General features: G+C 46.3%; 1 protein-coding gene and 1 long non-coding RNA gene across 7 annotated transcripts in view; one reads left to right on the top strand and one right to left on the bottom strand.

Annotated features, from left to right (window-relative positions):
- Positions 1–5,692: 5,692 nt before the first annotated feature.
- TNFRSF9 (TNF receptor superfamily member 9) lies at positions 5,693–20,980 on the top strand. 2 transcript variants are annotated; one of them, XM_045190467.3, is made up of 8 exons: positions 5,693–5,997; positions 6,882–7,065; positions 7,689–7,796; positions 8,407–8,544; positions 9,245–9,311; positions 10,787–10,875; positions 11,432–11,566; positions 16,720–20,980. In XM_045190467.3, the coding sequence occupies exons 2-8, from the start codon at positions 6,966–6,968 to the stop codon at positions 16,809–16,811; spliced, it is 729 nt and encodes a 242-aa protein (XP_045046402.1). In that variant the 5' UTR covers positions 5,693–5,997; positions 6,882–6,965; the 3' UTR covers positions 16,812–20,980. The 2 variants fall into 2 exon arrangements, with proteins under 2 accessions (XP_045046402.1, XP_053776253.1); XM_053920278.1 differs by lacking the exon at positions 5,693–5,997 and having other exon boundaries at positions 6,813–7,065.
- Positions 7,045–22,334, bottom strand: part of LOC112299065 (uncharacterized) — a 33,511-nt gene continuing 18,221 nt past the window's right edge. For 2 of the 5 annotated variants that reach the window (XR_006654598.3, XR_006654597.2), the window contains exon 4: positions 9,231–10,615. This is a non-coding gene — a long non-coding RNA (uncharacterized lncRNA). Of the gene's footprint in view, positions 7,696–8,601; positions 8,930–9,230; positions 10,619–22,334 lie in introns of those variants that run through there. The other 3 variants (XR_006654599.3, XR_006654600.3, XR_011650940.1) reach the window with 3 other exon arrangements.

Below are 22,334 nucleotides of genomic sequence, written 5' to 3'. Positions count from 1 at the left end.
CAAACAATGGTACACCTTGAGTTCTGGATCCCATTACAAATCCCTTCTTGGGGCCCTCCTCTTGGCTGCACCCTGCTTCAATCCTTCCTTTCAGATATATCACCCCTTTATAATTATATAAAGGACAATGGACGAAGGTCTCATCTTCTTGTAACTGCTTCCGGCTGGACATGGACGTTGTCCTACCTAACCTTGGGTCAGGGGTGCCCTGAAAGGGGGTGCAGCACGGAGGGAGTCCTTTCCTGTAAGGGGAAGGACCTTACAGAATCCAAGTCAGTTGGCTGTCACTGCGAAGTTGCAGGCTCGGTGTCTAAAGGCTGGCCTTACTGGACAGTTGACATCCTCGTCGTATTCTGGAGGTGAAAACAGACTTGGCAAGAGAGTTGGAAGGCACAATTAAATCATAATTACTGAATAACAAAGGCAGGCACCTAGGTAAAGAATGGCTCATCTGGAGGAAGGTGTATGAGACATGCTACACCTATCCAAAACCCTGTGGCTCACTACACTTCGCTCGGGCTGAGGGGAATATATCAGGATTTCCCTCCTTTCAGGTCTCTCGGCCCTTTCTGTTTTGGCTATTAGGACAGAAAAGGGAAGATAAACTCTGAAGTGAAGCCTACAGACCGCCCGAACCCTTCACTAACTAAACTACCTAGTTTAACTAAACTAGTTGAGTCTTAGGGGGAGATGATGAAGGTGGGCTCTTTAAGTGAGGCCTATACTGCAACCAATTGCTCAGGTAATAAGGCCATAGTCCTACGCCCAATGAAAACAGAAGGAGGAACACACAGGTTAATTTACACAACTATTCCTAAGCCAGTCTCTGTGCTGGTGAGACTGTCTTTTGGGAAGACATTCAGTTGCAAGGCCCTTGCTGCAATGACATCTAACAATGGCAATTTGACAGGTCCTTCGTGCCTGTAAATTGAACATCTTTGGTGATATTACAAACCCAGTTTTAACTTTCAAATGAAAACAGACTTTTAAGACAGTTAGCTGCATGATTCTAATATCTAATACTGAGCATTGTGATTTTCCTCAGACCATGATTTTTCTCCTTAAGATCACCCTCATCATTATTAAAGAGACTACTTTGAGTCCAACTTTTAATTCTGCCTGTTTGTTTGCATAAACACACCAAGAGCAGCCTGGATTGCCTATGATCTTTAAGTTCTCTCCGCTGGAACTCACTCAGGGAACCTTTAGACTGACTTTAGTCTGCCCCTCAGGGCACAGAAGCAGAGCCACACATCTGCCACCTGGCTTCGCCTGTACCAGTCGTTTTACTTAAATCCTTGAGGCTTCCGTTGTGCCCACAGGTTCCTTTTTAGCTATCTTTCAGGAAAGCAACCTTTGTTCCTTCCCTGGAAAGACTGCCATGAACCGCACAATTAACCAAGGTACCAGGCTTCTTCTTGTGGGCTTTTGCTAGCTTTGCAAGTCAATCCCAGTTCCTCAGGGCTTCCTGGTGACAACCAGAACCCAGACATGCCTCCTTCAGGCGTGACATTCCAGTCAAAGTATCGGTTAATAAACTACTATTAATGACTGGTCTTAATGGATTTATGCAGAGAAACCTTATGTCATTACTCACTCCTTCAGAATACCAAATTCTGGAGGAGGGATCAGATAGGGAGAAAAATACCAAGTGCAAAGGAAAATCCTTTTCCTTCTGATATCCTTTCATACACCTTCTTCATTTATATATCTTGCACTTTCCCTTGTTCACTTTCCTACAGAGTGTGAAGTTTTACTATCCCTGGAATCCTCAATTTTCTTTTCAGAGAAGATACAGAACAAAATATAAAACACAGACAGAGTTCTATAAGAACAGTACACAGGTAGAGGCATCCTCTTGCACCAGTGCGTCTACTGGGGCCTCCGCAGAGACATGCCATTCAGGTCCGGTCTCTTGGCAGAGACATGCTCCTTTGCCTCAGGCTGAAACATACATCAGGCCTAAATGACCCTTCCTGGGTCCCGAGTGGCAAAGGCATTCTCTCTAACCGGTTACAGGCGACCTTTGCTAGGTCTTCAGGTGACCCTAACTAGGTCTTCAGATACAGGGGGTTTCTGATCAGAAACGGAAGCAAAATGAAACCACATTCCTATAAAACCAGAAAACAAGTAGTTGAGGTTTCCTTTCCTCCAGGTTTAAAACTTTCACAACCTTTCTATATATTTTTGCCCATCCAGATTTAACTACAGTTTACCTTTAATCCCTGCTCCTTTCCCACCCTGGGAAGGACTGTACTTAAACTCAGTAGTTAAACTCAGTCCGTGGCAGCCAAAAGTCCCTACCAGTACAGGCATCTTCTACTCAAAGTCCCTAGATATGCAGGGACATCCTGCAGCTTTCTGAAGATTAGACCTTGCAAACGCCCTATCAACTCCGCCCTCTGGGCTGAAGTTCCTTCTGGCAGGGCTTGCTGCCAAATGACTTCAGTTTCTGTGGTTACTGCAGCCCCCACGTAGGGCTGCCCTTCCCTAAGGAAACTACTGCTATCCGAGAACAGAATGAGCTCTGGTTTTTCGTATGCCTCATCCCGCAACTCTGGGCGCACACCTGTGACCCGCTCTAATATTTCATGGCAGCTATGCATGATGGTTGGATCAGGGGCTAGCAGCAGGGTGGCTGGACTCAGGGCTGCGCTTTTCAGGAACTGGACTGCTGGGGGATTCAGCAACTGCACCTGGTACTGAGTTAGCCGTGCATTAGACAACCAGCGATCAGGAGAGGATTTCAAAATTCTCTCTATATGATGCTCCCCAATTACCTGCAAATTCTGTCCAAGGGTGAGCTTGCTGGCCTTTTTCACTAGCATGGCTGTGGCAGCCAGAGCTTGCAAGCAGGCTGGCCACCCTGAGGCTACTGGGTCCAATCTCTTGGACAAATAGGCCACGGGCCTTCTCCAGGGTCCTAAATATAGTTTCTAGTAGGGAAATTAATTCCTGCAGTTTCTCAGAAAATGGGGGATTCTGATGTTTCCAATTATACAGATCACTAGTGGAGAAAGGAACATATAGCAACTGAGAGGGTACTCCGGCAGGGGCACCCGGTCGGGGCGGTGCCTCACGGAGTGGCAGAAGTGCCGGAGGTGCTGGGGACACTAGAGCCTCCTCCCCTTCCCTAGTTTCCCCTCTGGTGTGAGGAGGGCTCGAGAGTGTCCCTCCCTCCTCCGGCTGGGTAGAATGCGGCACTTCCCTCCTAGGGTAGGGAGGCAGCGCATTCAAGGGGTCTAACATGTCCTCCCCAGGACCTGGGAGTGGGGGGTAGAGTTCAGGCACCCTCCGCCCTCTCGGCGCAGAGGGCTCCAGGAATTTCTTTTGTTTCCTCTTCCCGCGGCTAACAGAGCCGTTCTTCTGCGGGAGGCACTCCTTCTTAGACATTTCTGAATATAGCCTGGCTTGTCTGGGGCTATGTCTACCCACACATCGATGTAAACTATCTGATCGGGGTGTGGGGCTCTATAAACTGTGGCCTGAACTGCAAACAATACCGGGAGGTCAAAAGTCCCCTCTGCAGGCCATCCGACACCAAAAGTCGGCCACTCTAGTTGGCAAAGAGTCCGCAGGAACTCCCGATCGAGCTGCATGCTCCCGTAGCCGCGTGCACGGCGCTGGAAATCAGAAAAGTTATTCAAGATGCAATCAAGCAGGGAGTTTGGGGTGGACTCCCGCTGGCCCATTTTCATAAGGGTTAGTTTCACATAACTGAGACAAACAAACAAAACAAAACAAACAGAAATGACAATTTACTTTCACTTCGTCCGCCTGGCCTCTCCTCTCGCGAGGACTTAGGTCTGTCTTAGCTAAGGCTGCCCGCGTAGAGTCCGGGTTAAACTCCCAGCCGTTATGCCGTATGACAGACTAAGGAACCGCAGGTTAGGACCCACGCACGCTCCGTAGGCTGTTGCCCGTGGAGCCACACACTCTGTCCTCACACACTCAAACAAAGCGGCCGCACTCATACTCAGACACACCGCTGCGCTTCGCTGCGAGCCCTGACGTGACCGGTCACAACCTGAACAGAACAGAAACCAGGCCCACGCGCGGCGTGGTCACAACCTGAACAGAACAGAAACCAGGCCCACGGGCGGCGTCCCGGCCGGGGTGGCCTGGGTGGGGTACAGCGGCGTCCCGCCTACCACCTCAGGCAATACTTCGCTCCGGAGCACAGACAGACAGAGGATCCTCCCAGATACTTACCAGGCTCGAGCCCGCGTCCTCCCCTCAGTTTCCGAACCAGACCTCCACCTAGGGAGAATCCCGCTGGGGCCTCCAAAATGTTGCACCCACTGACGCAAGAAACAGACGTTCGGAGACTTTCAGGACGTTTACAGAGATGTTACTTTAATGGCCAACTCTTTTAACCTGCGCAGGGGCGGACTCTCGATGTGTCCCGGAGACACTTGCTCAGAAGAGCTGCAGATGAGAGCCGCGCCGAACGCTCACAGGCTAGCTCTTTTATACAGTGAGAAGTAAGCAAGCAAGTTACAAAAGCAGGAGTTGCTGTTATCTCTGCATAGCTCTTGGCTCTGGAGGAACATTAACCAGATGTTAAAACTTTCTTTTGAAACCCTGTCTCCTGTCGATAAGAACCACCTGTCCCACTTAATTTGTACCCTCAGTTTAAAGGGTCCAAGCCTGAGATGAGTCTGGCGCCTAAAGTTTTATGGCCCTCTAACTAATTGGCTGTAACTCAGGGCCCTCTGCAAATCACATATTGTTTACCTTTACTTTGGCCGACAATGTTGTTTCTCTCCCCTATCTATTCTGGTGACCTTCAAGAGGTTTTCTGCTTAGCAATGCCTATAATTGCCTAGCTCTCTTTCCTAGCTCCCAACAGTGAACACACTAAAATCCACCGAAATGTACACTTTAAAATGGTGAGATTTATGTTATGTGAACTATCCCTTAGCTTTCAAAAAGAGCAACTTCGGGTCAGACCCCGGAGGCCCTTGGCTACTGGACAGCAGGAGCCGCTGGGCATTTCTAAGAAGGACGGCAGCGCGATGAGACTCACAGGAGCGTGTAAAGCACTCGGCACAGAGCAATGTTCAGTCCTCTCCACCCACTCACCCCCAATTCAAGACCAAGCCACCGTGTCTCCTGTGGGGGAAATAATAGCTTTTTTCTGTTTAGATCCTAACGGAAAAGCCATCCGTCCTAGTCCAAACCTCTCTTGCTTAGTTCCTCTGGTTGTCCTCCCACAGAGGCTGGATGCATCTTAGCATCCCTAAAGCATCCTTCTCCTCCTCTTCCTCCCACTCCTTCCCCTCCTGCCCTCCTCCCTTCATAGATCTCACTGTGTGCAACAGTGTAACCTGGCCGTTAAATTCTACACGTCCCCTTGTCTCCATTTTCCTGTTTCTCCTTCCTTCTCCCCCCAACTCCCCCGCGAGCAAGAAGCACAGTATAAAGGAGTCAGGTTGTCCTGGGTTCTAACCCCCGCTCCCCATCCTGCTGACTATCTGGCTGGACACATAGCCTCAATGTTCTCACTCACATAACGTTGTCCCAGTAACAATAACTCCTAGGGTCCGTTGAGGACAGAACTCATGAAAGTACTCATTGGACGCCTAGCGCATCCGCTGCCCTCCATAAATCATAGCTGCTGTAGCACCTGTCATCAGAAGGAAGGGACAGCATATTGCACAAGGGCTGGTCCTTATTCCTCTAATCGCAAATGTTTTAGGAACTACATGAAGTGACAAAGTCCTGTCTTCAAAGTCATCCAAGAAATGTCCTTACAGTAGAGAGATGCTTCCAAGAAATGTCCCAAATGCCATTGTTAAGGGGGATTTTGGGGTCAGCAAATATCAAGTGAGCTGTCTCACAAAGCTGTGGGGTGGGGATTTCCCGTGAAGCCCGGCCCCCAGGCTGAGTCACTCAGAGGCGGGGTCTCTCACTGCAGCCGTTTTCAAGCTGCAGAGCCTCGCTGCTCTGCACACCAACGAGTGGAAAGTTCGTCGCCAGCTCGGAGATCTCAAGGTTCGTCCATCTGGGGCAGGTAGGGGGAAGTTAGCTGGGTGAGAGCAGAGGCTTTGCTTTCTTGGTACATTTCTAGACCTTTCCCCTTCTAATTGCTAATAACATCTCTTCCATAGCCCATTAAATAAAGATCCAATAAAGATCTCTAAAGAGATTTTCTTTTTCCTCCTTGGTTCTGTTACTGTATGAGCTTCAAATCTCATGATGGGCAAACACGTCTATGAAATCGTGTGCAGCAGAGGGAGTGGAGTCAATGACACTGTGAGAACTCTGTGTGGCGCCAGGTGGGTGCCAGGCTTCTGGGGGTATCACCTTGTGAGTTACATAAACGTCTAGCCACTACGTTGTACGCCTGAAACTAATAGCATGTTGAATGTCAACTGTAATTGAAATATTTTTTAAAAAGTATTTTATTGTGATAAAGAGTTGAGCAGAGAGGAGTCCCAACTTTTCAGCAGCTGGCTGGTGAAGTTTGTGCTTGCCATTCAGACAAACGGTAACAGCGTCTCGTTCAGTTGCACTGCGAGGTGTCCCCGACAGAGTCTCTTTTTAAGGGTTAGATTTCAGGGGCAGCAAGCAACTGGCGTGGCTGAAGTCTGGATGCTGATGCCAAGTGTCCGTGAAAGTCCCCAAAAGTTTTTGCCATTGTTATTTCTGTATCTTGGCAAACCTGGTTGGAAACTGCCCCCTCGCACTGAGGCAAGCGTGCACGAAGCTCTGTGCTTCGTCATGCGTGTCCTATCGTGGAACTGTTGCCTTCCCCTCACGAATTGTTCCTGAAAAACTCGGAGCTGTGGTCTTGTGGAGTTGCAGAGGTCACGGCTGGGGTGTGTAAGTCTGAAAGGAGAAGCCACCTCATTCTCGTAAAGTTTTACCTTTCGCAGAGCGCTACTTGTGAAACAGCAACTTCGATTAAAATTCTTTTGGCGGCTGCTTTGACTAGCACCATACCCGTGCAAGACTGCGCCATGGGAAGTGGGTGTTACAGCCTTGTGGCCACCGCGCTGCTGGTCATGAATTTCGAGAGGACGAGGTCCCTGCAGGATTCCTGTAGTAACTGTCCAGCTGGTGAGAACCGAATTAATGTGTGGGCTTCAGCTCTATTTTAATGGCCTTTTTTCATTCATTTACAAATATTTCTTGGATGCTACATCTTAGTTGTGTGAACAGGGCCATGTCCCTTAATTCGTGTGCCTCCAGCTTTGTCATCTAGGGACAAGAAGATAACCCATTCCATGTGGTGGGCTCACAACATGGTGTGGCACATGGCGGGACCTCCGTAGGTGTCAGCCTTGTGCGTGAGCAGCTGTGCTCCAGCGGGGGGGCCCCCCCGCAGCGGGTGAGGCCAGGTGGGGGGAGGCAGATGCAGGTGCCATGAGTCCCATCATGTTGCTCTGGCTCCATCCAGAGAAATCATGTGTTTTATTGCATAGATAAAGGAAACCATTTTCTTCCTGTTGGCTTATTTGTTGCAACATCTATACTTTGTGATTCTTATTTCTGAAGTTATACTGAGGGCAATCTTGCAAATGTTTACTTTTAAAAAGCCCATTAACAAAATAAAGTCTGTCACTGTGGCACCTGGAAAATGAATTGTTGTTTCATGTCCTAGTTTTCTTGTGAACGTCACAATGCTTCGGGTGGCAGTAATCGACTGTCAGACATGTACAGCTGTGATCTGCCTTTCTCAGGTACTTTCTGTGGGAAAGACAAGAATCAGATCTGTGCTCCCTGTCCATCAAACAGTTTCTCCAGTGCCAGCGGACAAAAGGCCTGTGACATCTGCAGGCTGTGTGAAGGTATGAGTTCCGAGATGCTTTCTTTTTTTCTTTTTTTAAAGATTTACTTATTTATAGACAGAGGGGAAGGGAAAGAGAAAGAGAGGGAGAGAAACATCAATGTGTGGTTGCCTCTCATGTGCCCCCTACTGGGGGACCTGGCCTGCAACCCAGGCATGTGCCCTGACTGGGAATCGAACCGGTGACCCTTTGGTTCACTGGCTGGCACTCAATCCACTGAGCCACATCACCTGGGGCTCGAGATGGTTTCTTCATTCGGGTACGTGTTGGGAAGCCCAGATTTCATCCCCTTGTGTACTGGCCTCTACTGAAAGCCAGGTGTCAGATGCTGGTTGCCTGTCCATAGGCAGGTCCAGTAAAATAATGTACAGCAACAGCAATTATTTGTGGATTGAGCTTTTTAAATATTAGAGGAAACATGCATTTTATGAGAGAAAATTTTCATCGGAAAATGTAAAAATGTCTTTCACTGGGATTCAGGAGGAAACGTTATGCTCTGAGGTCAGCGGGAGTATTTAAGTAGGAGTGAATGTGGTTTTTTACTGCAGGACATAAGTTCGCTCCCTGGATGTGGAGGTCAACCGTCATGTAACACTGGGGGGCTTTGCAGGTGTTTTCAGGACCAAGAAGGTGTGCTCCCCCACCAGCAACACAGAGTGTGAGTGCATCTCGGGGTTCCACTGCCGGGGGGCCGGATGTACCATGTGTGAACAGGACTGCAAACAAGGTCAAGAATTAACCAAAGATGGTAGGTGTGTCCTTTGTCGGTCCAGTGTGCGTTTTTATCTAGACAGATGCCATTAGCTTGGGTCTCGGTCTTTATTATTATTTTTTGCCTTTTAAATTTTTATTTAGCACAGATTCACTGTGGCAATTTCACAAGCTCATAGCATACAGAGTAATACCTCTTAATAAGCCATAGAAAGAAATGACAGACTCCAAATAAAAGGCAGTTAACCACACAATTGTTTCAGGCAAGGAAGATGAAGGAATAAAGTCCAAAGTTAATACGAGGCGTACCTTCTTATGCTTGAAGGCGCTCAGGGGAGGACGGCCAGCCGGCGCCGACTTCCGGCCGCCAGCGCACGCACACTCCATCTCTGAATATAGAATAAAGCGTAGACTCGTGGGATCTGAAAGTAACAAGCAATGAGCCACTGAGTCAAGTATAATGTATGACATTTACAAACTGCTTTTCAATGGATGGCGACAATTGGAAATCACATCTGTTATTCACCAGGACCATCCATTTTGTACAAACAGATACAATACGGTGTCCACCTGGAATGAAAACATCAGTCATCTTAGGGTTTCGTTTCAAGAATCAGTGGCCAGTCTGTGCAGATGGAATTACGTCAATGACTCTGTGTGATTATGTGCATCACAGGGAGAGTGAGCAAAGGATGGAAATTCGTCCTTTTTAATTCCGGCTTTTGTTTTTATGCAAGGTTGTAAGGACTGTAACTTTGGAACATTCAATGATGGGAAGTACGGCACCTGTCAGCCCTGGACAGAGTATGTATGATTCCTTTTGCTTACAAAATGAAGAATTTGGGTTAACTCTTTAAAGACAAAGAATGTTATCGCTGACGCTTTTACAAATCTTTCAAGTATGGACATAGAATAACGTCCAATGGGCGGTGTGGGAACAGTGTGGGGTGACAGCAACTTCATACGCACCGTGGGCACTGTCTCCAGAAATAACACCCTGAGCGTCCAGAGTAGAGCTGCCGGTAGGACGTTGTTCTGTCTGCCCCAAGTGTCCTGTTTTCTTCCGATCTCTGCACCCCTTTCCTTCTCTGCTAATCGGCTCATCTTTAAATCTGCAATGTCCGGCACTGAGAATGAAACACGAGTATGTGACTGTCCTCCAAAACGTCACATGTCCCTGGGCAAACAAGGCCATCAGAGGGAGTAGACAGCCAGCAGTGCACATGGGGGCGCTCCCGTTGACTTGTGTGACTGGAGCTACTCCCAGTGTGGTCTGCGCACAGGTGCGGACCCCTTTGTCCCCGGTCCACAGCAAGGGCACACAGGCCTTAGGAGTGAGCAGTCAGACGCTCTTGGGGCAAATCGGCAGTCGCGCACGTCCACCACCTCCACTAAAAGAAATGTAGGTCTTGTATTTCATATGCCTTTGTTCTTGTTTCATTTGATTTTTGTACTAGAAAATCATCTTTATTATTATTTTACATTGACATTTTTATTATGTTTTACAAAAGTATTGGTTCATAACAGATTGGAAAGGTTTTTTTTAAGTCTTTCATCACAAATCATTCAGAACAGGCAAGGGAGTCCGCGTGGAAAATGGAACTGAACTGGGCTCTGGGTCAGTGGGGGTTAGGTTAAGGGACAAAGCAAAGATGTAAGGATGATGACGACGGTGGTAGTGATGATAATGACGATGATGACGATGATGGTGGGAGCTACCACTTATTGGGAGCGAGTCGGGCCAGTCAAAGTGGCTCGTTCGTTTGCTTTACAAGGCAGCCCTGGGAGCACGCGTAGCTTATTTTGCAGATGAGAAAATGGAGGTTTAGAGAAATGTCCTCACTTGCCCAAGGTGGCTCCCACAGGGACGGCCCCAGGGCTCCACCCCTGGTCTGTCTGGTGACAGCACATCCTAGGGTTAGGACCTCCTGACCCTCCTCATCCAAGTTGTCTGTCCTTCATGCGCCCCAGCCTCGGGGCGGGGGCGAGAGTCTAGTCAGGCCACAGTCTGCACTGTCCCGGAGCGCGATCCGCAGCCAAGGAAGGGAGAATCCAGTTAGGCAGGTCAGGTGGGCTGAGTCGAGGGGAACCACGAAAGCCGAGTGAACCTGCTGGAGGAAGCCAGATGGTCAAGTGGACGTTTTTCAAAATATCTGGATGAACCCAGACCCACGCTTCTTTGTGCCTGGGCTGCTTCACTGGATGCAAAATGTTGATGTTTTTAATGAGCATGATCTGTAGCTAAATTAATGACTGGAACTTTTCATTGGACTGCCCAGCTGTTCTCTGGACGGAAAGACCGTACTTGTCAATGGGACAAAGGAGAATGACGTGGTGTGTGCACCGGCCCTAGCCAACTTCTCTCCAGGTACGTCTTCGGCCACCACGCTCACCCCTGTGACGGAGCCAGGCAGTCGGTCTGTTGCTATCAAATCAAGGGGACCATGTCCTGGCTCTTCCCACTGGAGCCTGACTCACCCCAGCACCCTGAGGTCTCACGTCCCTGCCAACGACAGGCGCCTCCAGAACCCCTTCCTTCTCTTATTCTGACATCAGGGGACCTGTCAGTTTTTTTCAGGGGCTTGTCATTTAGTCATAGACACACATTGGTAAGCAGAGCCAGGTGAGACTCAACCCAAACAGTACTACACCCTCAATAAAGCCAAGTGAAGGGAATGATAGAGTCCTACATTTTCTGTAGGAAATCTAGAAAGGCCAAATACAGAAAAGCCAAAGCACCTAACTTCTGTGGGCCTCTGGGAAAATTATTAAGGTTTAAAAAAAAAAGCTTTCTTAACATGCAGGCAAGTTTACTAAGTTAGCTGGTTGGAGATGGCCAAGGGACCACTTCTCGCGACTAGGTTTTGCAAATGGAAGTACATGTGCAAAGTGACAAGCGCCCCTCCTTTCGCTCTCTCTTCAAGGCCACCCCCCCCAGATCAGCCTCTTCTTCCTCGTGCTGGTGGCGACGGTGGTGCTGTTCCTGCTGTTCTTCCTCACGCTCCGCCTCTCTGTGGTCCAACAGGGCCGGAGGAGACTCCTGTACATACTCAAGCAACGTAAGACTAACCTAAATGTGTCAGACAGGAGCTCTTCTGAGGGAAGGCTTTTCACAGGAGAAAGGAAAAGGTGGTGATGTGTGGGAATTCTAGAAGCTGGGTTAGGATAGCACTGTGGTTACCAAGCACAGGCAATTTTGCCCCCAAGGGGACATCTGGCAAGGTCTGGAGACAGTTTTGGCTGTCACTACCTGGGGGGTGGGGAGGATGGTGGGAGGGAGGTTTCTGGCATCTAGTGAGTGGTCCGTGATGCTGCGAAATACCGTGCAACACAAAGGCCTGCCCCACAGCAAAGCGTTATCTGGCCCCGAATGTTAACAGTGCCGAGGCCGAGAGAGCTGGCAACACAGAACATGATCCAGGAATTCTAGCAAAATGGTAATTGAACTATGTGCGGTCTTGGATAACTCCGTGAGTGTGCACATGTGTGCGGCCAGTCAGCTGTGCACACAGGCCACGGGCAGAGAGGGATCAGAAAATCACGTTCGTCCCACTGAGCCCAGCTCCTCAGCCTAGCTAATAGCCCTGATCTGAGCCACACCTGTAAGGGGAGGAAGCACAGAGAACTCGGGGCGGGGTGGGGGAAGTGTGGGGGGGGCGGGGGGGGGTGTCTGAAGGTTTAATGAAATGGATTACGATCTGGATGACATGAGAGACTTTAATAATGGGTTTCCTCCACTGAACTAAGATACTATTTTCTTATGGAACTTGGCACATGCCTGCCAAGAGTGAGCACTCACTAAATGAAGCCTGTTAGTATTTATTCAAAAAAGTTTACAGACAGGCAGCCTGGTTTTTGTCTTCGTGGAGGACAGAACCAGAGATACAGGCCAGACTTGATGAGAGGGGTTTGTCTGCAGGTGGAGAGCCCCGAGAGCACTGCGCTGGAACCCAAACTATTAATAAAAGTATAGCAGGGTCAGGAAAAGTCGAGTCTTATCTGAAGATGAGCTACACTAGTGTAAAGGTCTTGAGAAAGACCCTATGAAATGAAATCTCGTGACACGGTACAATGTAACACACAGGAATAAGTGTAGCCACGTAAAGTGTAGCCAATTGTTGCCGAAGGAGCACCTGCACCTTCCCCCCAGGTCAGGAAGCAGAAGGGCCCTCTGCTCCCCGAAGTCCCGCAGGCCCTCCCTCCCAGCCGAAAACGGTCCCTCTCCACCAGCGCTGGCCATACCTACAGGTCTATGGTAGTCACTTCCTTGCTCTTGGAGTTTTGCTGCCTAACCACACAATTTAATTTAGTGACTTGTGAACTTCTACAAGTGAAATCGCACTTATCTATTCTCTATTTTCTCTGTTTAGTCCGTATTTTCTGTATCTATTCTGTATCTGCCTTCTTTCATGCAACATTGTATCATTATGCTTCACGCCTGTGTTGCATTTACCTTTGTTGATTTCTACTGTCCAATACCCTGTATTGAATGACTATATCATTGTTGATTCTCTTCTAATATTGATGGACACTTTGGTTATTTCCAGTTTGAGGCTGTTACAGACAATGGTGCTCCGATATTTTTGTCTACGTGGCTCAGCACACCTCTGGTGCATGTCTGTGTGTTTTTTTTTTTTAACTTAGAAATAAAATTGCTGGGTCCTTAGTAGACCTACCAAGCTGTTCTCCAGAATGGTGGGACCCCATTCACACTTGCCCAGCCGCATAGGAGAGCTCCTTGTGCGCCGATCTTGGCTAACGCTGGTGTTATCAGCTTCTTCCTTGTTATCTGTCTGGTGGGTAGAGAGTAGAGCTCACTGTGGTTTTAATTTGCATTTCCCTGATTTCTAGAGAGACGGGACTTTTTTCACGTTATATTGGCCATTTGGATTGCCTCTTTTGCGAAGTGCCTGATCAAGTCTTTTGAGCATTTTTCTATTGGCTCGTCTGTCCTTTCTTATTCCCGTACAGGAGCCCCTGGCCCGCTTTCCTGCACTGTGCCTCTTTTTCCACTTTGCGGTGTGCTCACCAACTCTTTCTGAGGTCTGACCCTTTGATTCAAACTTCTAGGCTCCCACTGAAACCTCTCATATGGAGAACTAACCTTCTCATTTCACCCAAACTGCAATAGAGTTCTTTACAAAATGATTCTCAAAAGTATGTATGAGTAAGTTGTGAGTTGCAACGGAACTGTATTCCATTTTAAAAGATTCGGGTCATTTTTAGAAGCTTTCTATTTTGAAATGATTGTAGATTCACAGGAAGTTATATAGGCAGTGCAGAAAAGCCTCAGGGGCCATTCACTGGGCCACATTTTCCGTACCTATAGTGGCTGTTGCATTTAAAGCTGCAATGACTGGTTTTGTCCAGGTTTTTGTGGACATAAGTTATCGAATCTCTAAGATAAATGCCCAGGAGTGCAATTACTAGTCATAGGGTAAGATTATATTTAGTTTTTTTAAGAAACCGCCAGACTATTTCCCAGGGAGCTGCGCCATTCAACATTCCGCCAGCAGTGCACGAGTAACCCAGTCTCTCCTCGCCCCTGCCACCACTTCGGCTTTCTCAAAGGTGACAGCTCCTCGTGGTCTTAGTCCGCCTTTCCCTGAGAGTTGAACACCTTTCCATCTACTCGTCTTCCGTCTGCGCACGTTCTTCAGTGAAATGTCCCTTCATGTCTTCTGCCTGCCTCCCAATGGAAGTGTCTGTTGGCTTTCCCACAGACATTAGAGAATTCTTATTACCTCCTAGATGTGAGTCCTGTGTCAGGCACGTGGTCTGTAAGTATTTTCTCCTGGTCTGTAACTTGCCTCTTTGTGCTCCTCGCAGGGTCTTTTGCAGAAATTTTTTTTTTAATTTTGATAAAGTCCAGTTTTGCTTTGTTTTTTTCATTTATTGAGTCACGGCTAAGAAGGCGTCACCACGTCCTAGGTCGCAAAGATTTAGGTTTTCTCTTATGTTGTCTCCTGGATGTTTCACATTTAACTCTGTGGTTTATCCTTAGTTCGGTTTTGTATGAGGTATGAGAGCCTTAGACCCAGACTTCTGCCGCCGTTTGAGCCTGTGGGTATCCGGTGGCTCCGGGGCCCTTCGTGGAAAATGCCATGCACCCTCCATTGCATCGCTTCTGTGCCTTTGTCAAAACCTGGCTGGCGTGCCTGTCTGGGGGCCGCTCCTGGCTCCACTGCTCTGTCCCCCTGGTCTACATGCATATTCTTCCGCCAGCACCGCACAGTCTGGGTTCCTGCAGCCACAGAGAGCCTTAAAATTGGGGGGAGGTTAGATTCCTCCCACCTTCTTCTTCTTCAAAATTGTCTTAGCTATTCTAGTTCCTCTGCATTTCCGTATACACTTTCGGAACATCTTGTATGTATCTACAAAAAGTCAGCCGGGGTTCTGGTAGCAACTGCGTTAACCTGTGCATCGATTTGGGGCGACGGACACCTTTGCTGCCTCAAGTATTCTGGTCCACAGACGAGCAGTGTGTGCCTCCACTTACCCACACTTCCTTTGGTTTATTTCATCATCGCTTTGTAGTTTTCAGCATACAAGTCCCATACACGTTTTGCTAAATTTAGGTCTCAGACTTTAATTTTTTAGAACTCCAAATGGCATTTATCCTAAATGTTGGTCTCCATGTGTTCATTGCTATAGGAATATAATTGATGTTTGTAGATTGATTTTGTATCCTGTGATTTTGCTCAACTCATTTGTTACTTGTAGGAGTAGTTTGTAGATTTCCTGGGATTTTCTGTTTGGGCCATAATGTCAGCTGCAAACAGGAACTTTTGTTTTCTCTTTCTCTATGCTTTTATTTCCTTTTCTCGGCCTCCTGTGCTGGTTGGAACTTCCAGAACTATGTGGGGTAGGAGTGGTGAGTGAACAACGTTGTCCTGGTTCTAATTTTAGGGGGAAACATTTAGTTTTCACCAGTAAGTATGATGTGTGCTGCAGATTTTTGGTAGATCTGCTTTATCAGGCTGAGGAGGTTCCTCCTCTATCTCTAGTTTTCTGAGAAGATTTTTAAGAATCATGAATGTGTGTTGAGTCTTGTCACATGCCTTCTCTGAATCAGCTGATGAGATCATGTGATTTTCTTTATCCTGCTAAGATGATGGATTACACAGATTCATTTTTTTAAATCCTCACCTGAGGACATACTTACTGATTTTAGAGGGGAAGGGAAGGAGGGTGGGAGGGAGAGAAGCATCGATCGCCTGCCTCTCATATATGCCTTGACCAGGGACCATGTGCCCTGACTGGGAACTGAACCCACGACCTTTCAGCCCAAGAGATGATGCTCAACCAACTGAGCTGTACCAGCCAGGGTCGTAGACTCATTTTTGAATATTGAACCGGCCTTGCATCCCTGGACTAAACTCTGCTTGCTCGTAGTATATAATTCTTTTTCTAAGTTGCTAAATTGTATTTGCTAATGTTTTGTTAAGAATTTTTGTGGCTACATTCCTGAGAGATATCTATCTGCCGTTTTCCTCCCTAGTATCATCTTTGTGTGGTTTGGGTATCAGAGTACTACTGGTATCAAAACACAAGTTGAGACATGACATCCCATTGGTGTTTCTGAATAAGTCTTGCCAGTTTTTCATAAATTCTTAGAGATAGTGCAGTTTTGGGGTTTCATTTATTTTTTGTAGTAAGCATGTAAAATTGGGGTAGGGCCTTTTGCTTTGTCAGGCTATAAAAATATCTGCTTTAGGATTAAATTTGTTCAGCACTAACACAAATACTTTACACTGACGTGTAAAAGAAAGCCTGGAAGCCGAGACACATGAGGCAGTTCTTTACTTACTAACTGATGGAAGTGGGGGCGCATCTTTAGCATCCTGGTGGAAGAAACTGCTGCGTAACTTAAGTAACCCTCACTGAAACTGCAGTTACATCTGGGACATGATACATTTTATGCCTTAGTGATTCATGCTCAAGAGCATATTTTTAGCCATCGTACAAAATAAAGAATATAGTTTTTCAGAACCAATAAAAGTATTTGGTAAAAAGAAAAAAATCTTAAATAATCCTGAGAAAAAAAGCCCATACTTGCCATCACCTCTTTTACTGATGAGTTGGTTCACATTCAAGTGGAGAATGTTTGCGAGTTAGAGGTGTTTGTTCCACGACTGTGATTTCTAGAGACCAAATGTTAAATGATTCAAACGGACAACCAAAGATAAGTATCTTTGAAATTGCTTTTTAGCATTTATGAAACCAGTGCAAGCTGCCCAAGAGGAAGATGCCTACAGTTGCGGATTTCCGGAGGAAGAAGAGGGAGAAGAATGCAAACTGTGAATGGAAATCCTGAAGCCGCTGGGACTCTTGGAAGAAGGATCAAAGGAGAAGCAGGAGGGCTCCCGCTATCACAGCTTCCAGTATTGAAAAACGCCGTCCTGGACGATACCCAGGATTACCCAAGTTTCTTCTGTAATGTTTACTTTATTTTATTATTTGTCTCAATTCACTGATTTTAGAGAGAGAGAGGAAGGCAGAGAGGGAGGAAGATTCATTGGTTGATTTTCATATGTGCCCTGACTGGGGATTGAACCCTTAACCTCGGCTCATTGGGAAAACATTCTAACCAACTGAGCTACCCCGCCAGGGCCAAGTTTCTTCTAAATGCCAGTGAGTCAGCCTTTAAAAATATATCACTTTTGACAGCACAAGGACGGAGCTGGTGGCAATGGGGCATTTTCTAGGTAGTACTTGATAGATTTGGGCTAGTCTTTTGTGAATTTCTAAGATAATTATACTTTAAATCTAATCATGAGGACAAATGGCCCAGCTAATATTATCCAGGGCAAGAGTGTGTGTTCATACGACACATGACGATAAGCTACAAGGTGCAGGAAACGGCCCCAGCCAAATGTCCTTTTGGCTCTGTCACTCAGCACAATGGCCTCCTCCACTGTTGCGGGTGAAGGATGACAGTGCCGGAGTTTGGGAAGGGATCTGGAGAGAGTCCCAATGTCCCAGCGTGTCCTGGGATCCCCTCCATCTTCACATCATCTGCCTCGCTTCTGCTCCCCTCTGAGCCCGGACTTACATTTTTTTCATTCTTAAACACTTTAAAAATAATATTTTCTATACATAAACTGATACATGAAGCAGGAATGAAACACAGTCATGGAATGAAGACCCATGAGCCCAACCACAGAGCTGGAGCAGGGGTGCCAAACTCCCCGGGGGCCACCTGCTTTTGTAGGGCTCAGGAGCTAAGAATAGTTTCTGTGTGGTTTTTACAATCAAAAGAAGAGCAATGTCTCATGACATATAAAATTATATGAGACTCAAATTTCAGAGTCTGTAAATAAAGTTTTATCGGAACACACGGCCACACCCCTTACTTACTTATGTGTAAGGCCGGTACAACGGCAGAGCTGAATGGTTGTGACAAGGGACTCTGTGGCCTACCAAGCCTAAAATATTTACGATCTGACCTTTTCTAGGGTCAAAGTCAAGGTCAGAGCATCCGTCCGTGTGCTGCTTCTCTCCCTCATCTCCTGCCTACCTTCCCACCCCACCCCCATGCCACCTCTCTCAGGAAGGTTGGGTCTATCACCCTGGCTTTTAAAAAAATCATTTATTATTATAACTATACACTCTAAACTATTTTATTTAGTTGTGTTTGTTTTTGAGATTCCTGAAAATGATATTGTGCTGTGTGGGGACCTCAGTGATTTTGCTGTAATGACGCAAAGTTATATTTATGATCCACTCACGTTGTGGTGCGCAGCTACAAGGCTTTTGTTTTGATTGCTGTATAATTTTGCAAATAAATTATGAATTATCAATCCATTTCCTACCACAGGACAGGCGGGTTGTTTCCAGGGTTTTGTACTTATGAATAATGTTGCTACGGATGTTCTTTTATGTGTTTCCTGTGGAAGATGGCCTCTAGGGAAACTTCCTTGGGGTTAAATTTCTGGTTATATTTACAACTTATTTCTTATATGGTTAATATTTTTTGTTTCCTGTTTAAAGAAACCCTTCCCTGCCCCCAATGTCATAAAGATACATCTTCATATTTTATGCTAAGCGACTTAAGTTCTGTCCTTTGTATTTAAGTCCAATCCATCAGGAGTGCTTACTGTGTATGTTGCAAGGTAATGATCTGATTTTGAGTGTTGCAGACGGACAGCCGTGGTCCCTTCCCATTTGCGCACTTATTCGCTGGTCCGTCTTTCCCCCAGGGGTCTGCTGTGCTGTCTGTCAGTCATCTGGGGCCCCCCAGACCCAAGGCTGGGCTTCCGTCCCACTGGCCCGTTTTCACGGTCTTTGTTACAGCAGCTTCAGAATAGCTCTTGATGTCTGGTAGGGTAGGTCTTTAATTTAATGCCCTTCAATAAAGTGTTATAAAGTTTCTCCAGAATTTGTTTGTGTGTGTGGTTTTGGTTTTTTTTTTGTTTGTTTGTTTGTTTGGTTTTTTTGCTTAGGCTTCTTTCCATACTGTGTTGTTGCTTTTTAGATGGGTTGGTTTGTTGTTGGAGTGTAGAGATGTTATGATTTGCTTATGTTACTTTATATAAGTCTCTTAACTAAACTTTCTATGATTTCTAATAATATGTTGATAGGTTATTTTTTGGTTTTCTAGAACATCGTGTTATGTACAATAATAATATTTTCTTCCTTTTCTAGTCCCTTGTGTTTTATTTCTTTTGCTTGATATACTGCTCGACTTGTTGCTAGGATCTCCAGTACAACTTTTTATTTTTTTTAATTTTATTTATGGGGGATACTTTCAGGGGTTTTTTTGTTTGTTTTTGGAAATATATGACCAGCTTAAGGAAGTTCCCTTCTATTCCTGGATTGTGAAGAGGATTAGTTTTTATTTTATTTTAAAATCATGAGGGGACTTCCGGTCAAGAAGGCAGCGTAGGCAGACATGGCTCACCACTTTGCACAACCACCTCAAAGTTACAGCTAAAATAGAGAACAACCATCACTCAGCACCATCAGAAATCAAGTTGAATGGAAGCCTGACAACTATGGAATTAAAGAAACCACCTCCATCCAGACTGGTAGGAGGGGCACAGATGTGGAACAGGCCAGTCCCTTACCCTCGGGTGGTGGATAAAAATTTGGGAAGGATATCTTGGGAGCAAAGAGTCCTAGCCCCGCACCGGGCCCCCCAACTTAGGGTTCCATGCCAGGAAGATAAGTCCCCACAAATTTTGGCTGCAAAAACCAGCAGGGATTGAGTCAGTGGAAAGAACTTCTGGAACCCCAAGCAGTTCCTCTTAAAAAACCCACACATGGACTCACCTACTCAGATTCACTCACCCTGAGCTCCAGCACTGGGGTGGAAGCTTGAAAGGCACCAGTAGTATATAGGGAGAAACTGAAGTGTCTGGCATCAAGGCGAGCAGAGGCCATTGTCCCTTTTCTGGGCCCTCCCCACAGAGAGCCAGCAAGCTGGTGCCATATCTGAGACTCCATCGGCCTGGGTAACAGCTGTTTCATTCACCTTGGAGATCCCCAGAGACTCTGTCCCACCCAGCTTATGGGCCCACCCAAGCTGCTTTTCTATATGAATGGCTGGTCTTGGCTCAGGCTTCACAGCTTCCTAAATCCTATCAAACAAGCAACAGCTGGCCTCACTGAGCCCCAGGCCTGGCCCTCGCAGCAGCCAGCCTAGATTCACAGCTTGGCTTCACCTGGGAATCTCTAAGCCCAGCACAAGTAGCAGCCACCTCAGATTGCTTTATGGCTCAGGAAGGGTGGCCCTGGTCAAAACATGGGTTGGAGCTGACCTTGATCTGTACCACCTGGGAAACCACAGGGCCAGCGCACCCAGTGGACAGCTACAGACCACATCAGAGGACCACCATCCTGCCCCTGCACAGCTGATCCTCCATGGAGGGTGGAGGTTGGTGGAAAGTGGTCACAGCCAATTCTTAGAAGGGACTGGCCTGGGTAAGTCCCTCCCATTGATCTACCAATAGCAACCAAGAGGAGGGTGTACTCAGCCCACACAAAGTACTTCAAGTACCCAGCTTAGGTAATAAGGGAGGCTGTGCCACTGGACCCTACAGGACACCTACTACATTAGGCCACACTACCAAGACACGGAGTCAGAGCAGCTCTACCTAATACACAGAAACAAACACAGGGAGGCTGCCAAATTGAGGAGACAAAGAAATATGGTCCAAATGAAAAAAAAAAAAAAAAACAGAACAAAACTCAAGAAAAAGGACTAAATGAAGTGGAGATAAGCAACCTGTCAGATGCAGAACTCAAAACACTGGTGATCAGGATGTTCAGAGAACTCACTGGGTACGGCAACAGCATAAAAAAGACCCAGGCAGAAATGAAGGTTGCATTAGGTGAAATAAAGAAAAAGCTACAGGGAACCAACAGTGGGGAGGATGAAGCCAAGAATCAAATCAACAACTTGGAACATAAGGAAGAAAAAAGCATTCAATCAGAATAGCAAGAAGAAAAAAGAATTTAAAAAAAAAAAAGGATAGAATAAGGAGCCTCTGGGGCATCTCCAAATGTACCAACATACAAATCACAGGGATGCCAGAAAGAGAAGAGGAAGAGCAAGAAATTGAAACCTTATTTGAAAAAATAATGAAAGAAAACTTCCCTAATTTGGTGAAGGAAATAGACATACAAGTCCACAAAGCACAGAGAGTACCAAACAAGTTGGACCCAAAGAGGACCACACCAGGACACATTATAATTAAAATGCCAAAGGTTAAAGATAAGGAGAGAATCTTAAAAGCAGCAAGAGAAAACCAGAGAGTTACCTAAAAAGGAGTTCCCATAAGACCATCAGCTGATTCCTCAAAAATACTTTGCAGGCTAGAAGGGACTGGCAAGAAGTATTCAAAGTGACGAAAAGCAAGGACCTACAGCCTAGCTTACTCCATCCAGCAAAGCTGTCATTTAAAATTTAAGGGCAGATAAAGTGCTTTCCCAGACAAGGTAAAACTAAAGGAGTTCATCATCATCACCAAGCCATTATTATACAAAATGTTAAAGGGACTTATTTAAGAAAAAGAAGATCAAAACTATGAACATGGCAACAAATTCACAACTATCAACAACTGAATCTAAAAAACAAACTGAGCAAACAATCAGGACGGGAACAGAATCATAAATACGGGGATCATTTGGAGGGTTATCAGCTGGGAGGGGGAAGGGGAAGAGTGCAGGAAGAGGCGCAGGGATTAAGAAGCATAATTGGCAGGTACAAAATAGACATGGGGATTTTAAGAACAGTATAGGAAATGGAGAAGCCGAAGAATGTACATGAATGACCTATGGCCATGAACTAAGGTGGGGGGGCCCTTCTTGAGGGAAGGGGGGGTACTAGGTGGAGGGGAGCATAGGGGAAAACTTGGGACAACTGTAATAGGATAATCAATAAAGTATATTTTTTAAAAAGCATTCAATTGCAGATGACTCCGCTGGTGATTCTATCATGTTTGATTTAGATTTAAACTTCAGCAAGAAAATGACTGCTTGAAAGAAATTAAATGAAATAATAAGTATTCCCCCCCTTCTTTAAAGAATGCATTTTTCTCATGCTTGGTGTATGATATAATTGTTCAGAACATTTTTGTTTTATTTATTGATTTTAGAGAGAGTAAGAGGGAGAGAAAGAGAGAGAAAAGCATCACTTTGTTGTTTCGCTTGTTTACGCATCATTGGTTGACTCCTGCGTGTGCCCTGACCGGGGATCAAACTCACGACCTTGGTACATCAGGACAACACACCAACCAACTGAGCTACCCGGCCAGGGCCAACATTTGTTGTTTTGATTGAAATAAAGTACCTTCACTTGGATTTTAATCTTGTGCACCTGGT

The sequence above is a fragment of the Desmodus rotundus genome, chromosome 3 (genome assembly GCF_022682495.2).
Source record: "Desmodus rotundus isolate HL8 chromosome 3, HLdesRot8A.1, whole genome shotgun sequence".
Lineage (NCBI taxonomy): Eukaryota > Metazoa > Chordata > Mammalia > Chiroptera > Phyllostomidae > Desmodus > Desmodus rotundus.
The sequence above is the reverse complement of the archived record's forward strand: the minus strand, read 5'-3'. Positions and strand labels throughout refer to the sequence as shown.

What these genes read in the sequence shown, in the direction of transcription:
- TNFRSF9 (XM_045190467.3), top strand. Translation starts at nt 6,966, where the DNA reads ATGGGAAGTGGGTGTTACAGCCTTGTGGCCACCGCGCTGCTGGTCATG. An exon ending in ACCTGTCAGCCCTGGACAGA is followed by an intron (nt 9,312 to 10,786) that starts GTATGTATGATT and finishes TGGACTGCCCAG; the next exon opens with CTGTTCTCTGGACGGAAAGA. An exon ending in CCTGTACATACTCAAGCAAC is followed by an intron (nt 11,567 to 16,719) that starts GTAAGACTAACC and finishes ATTGCTTTTTAG; the next exon opens with CATTTATGAAACCAGTGCAA.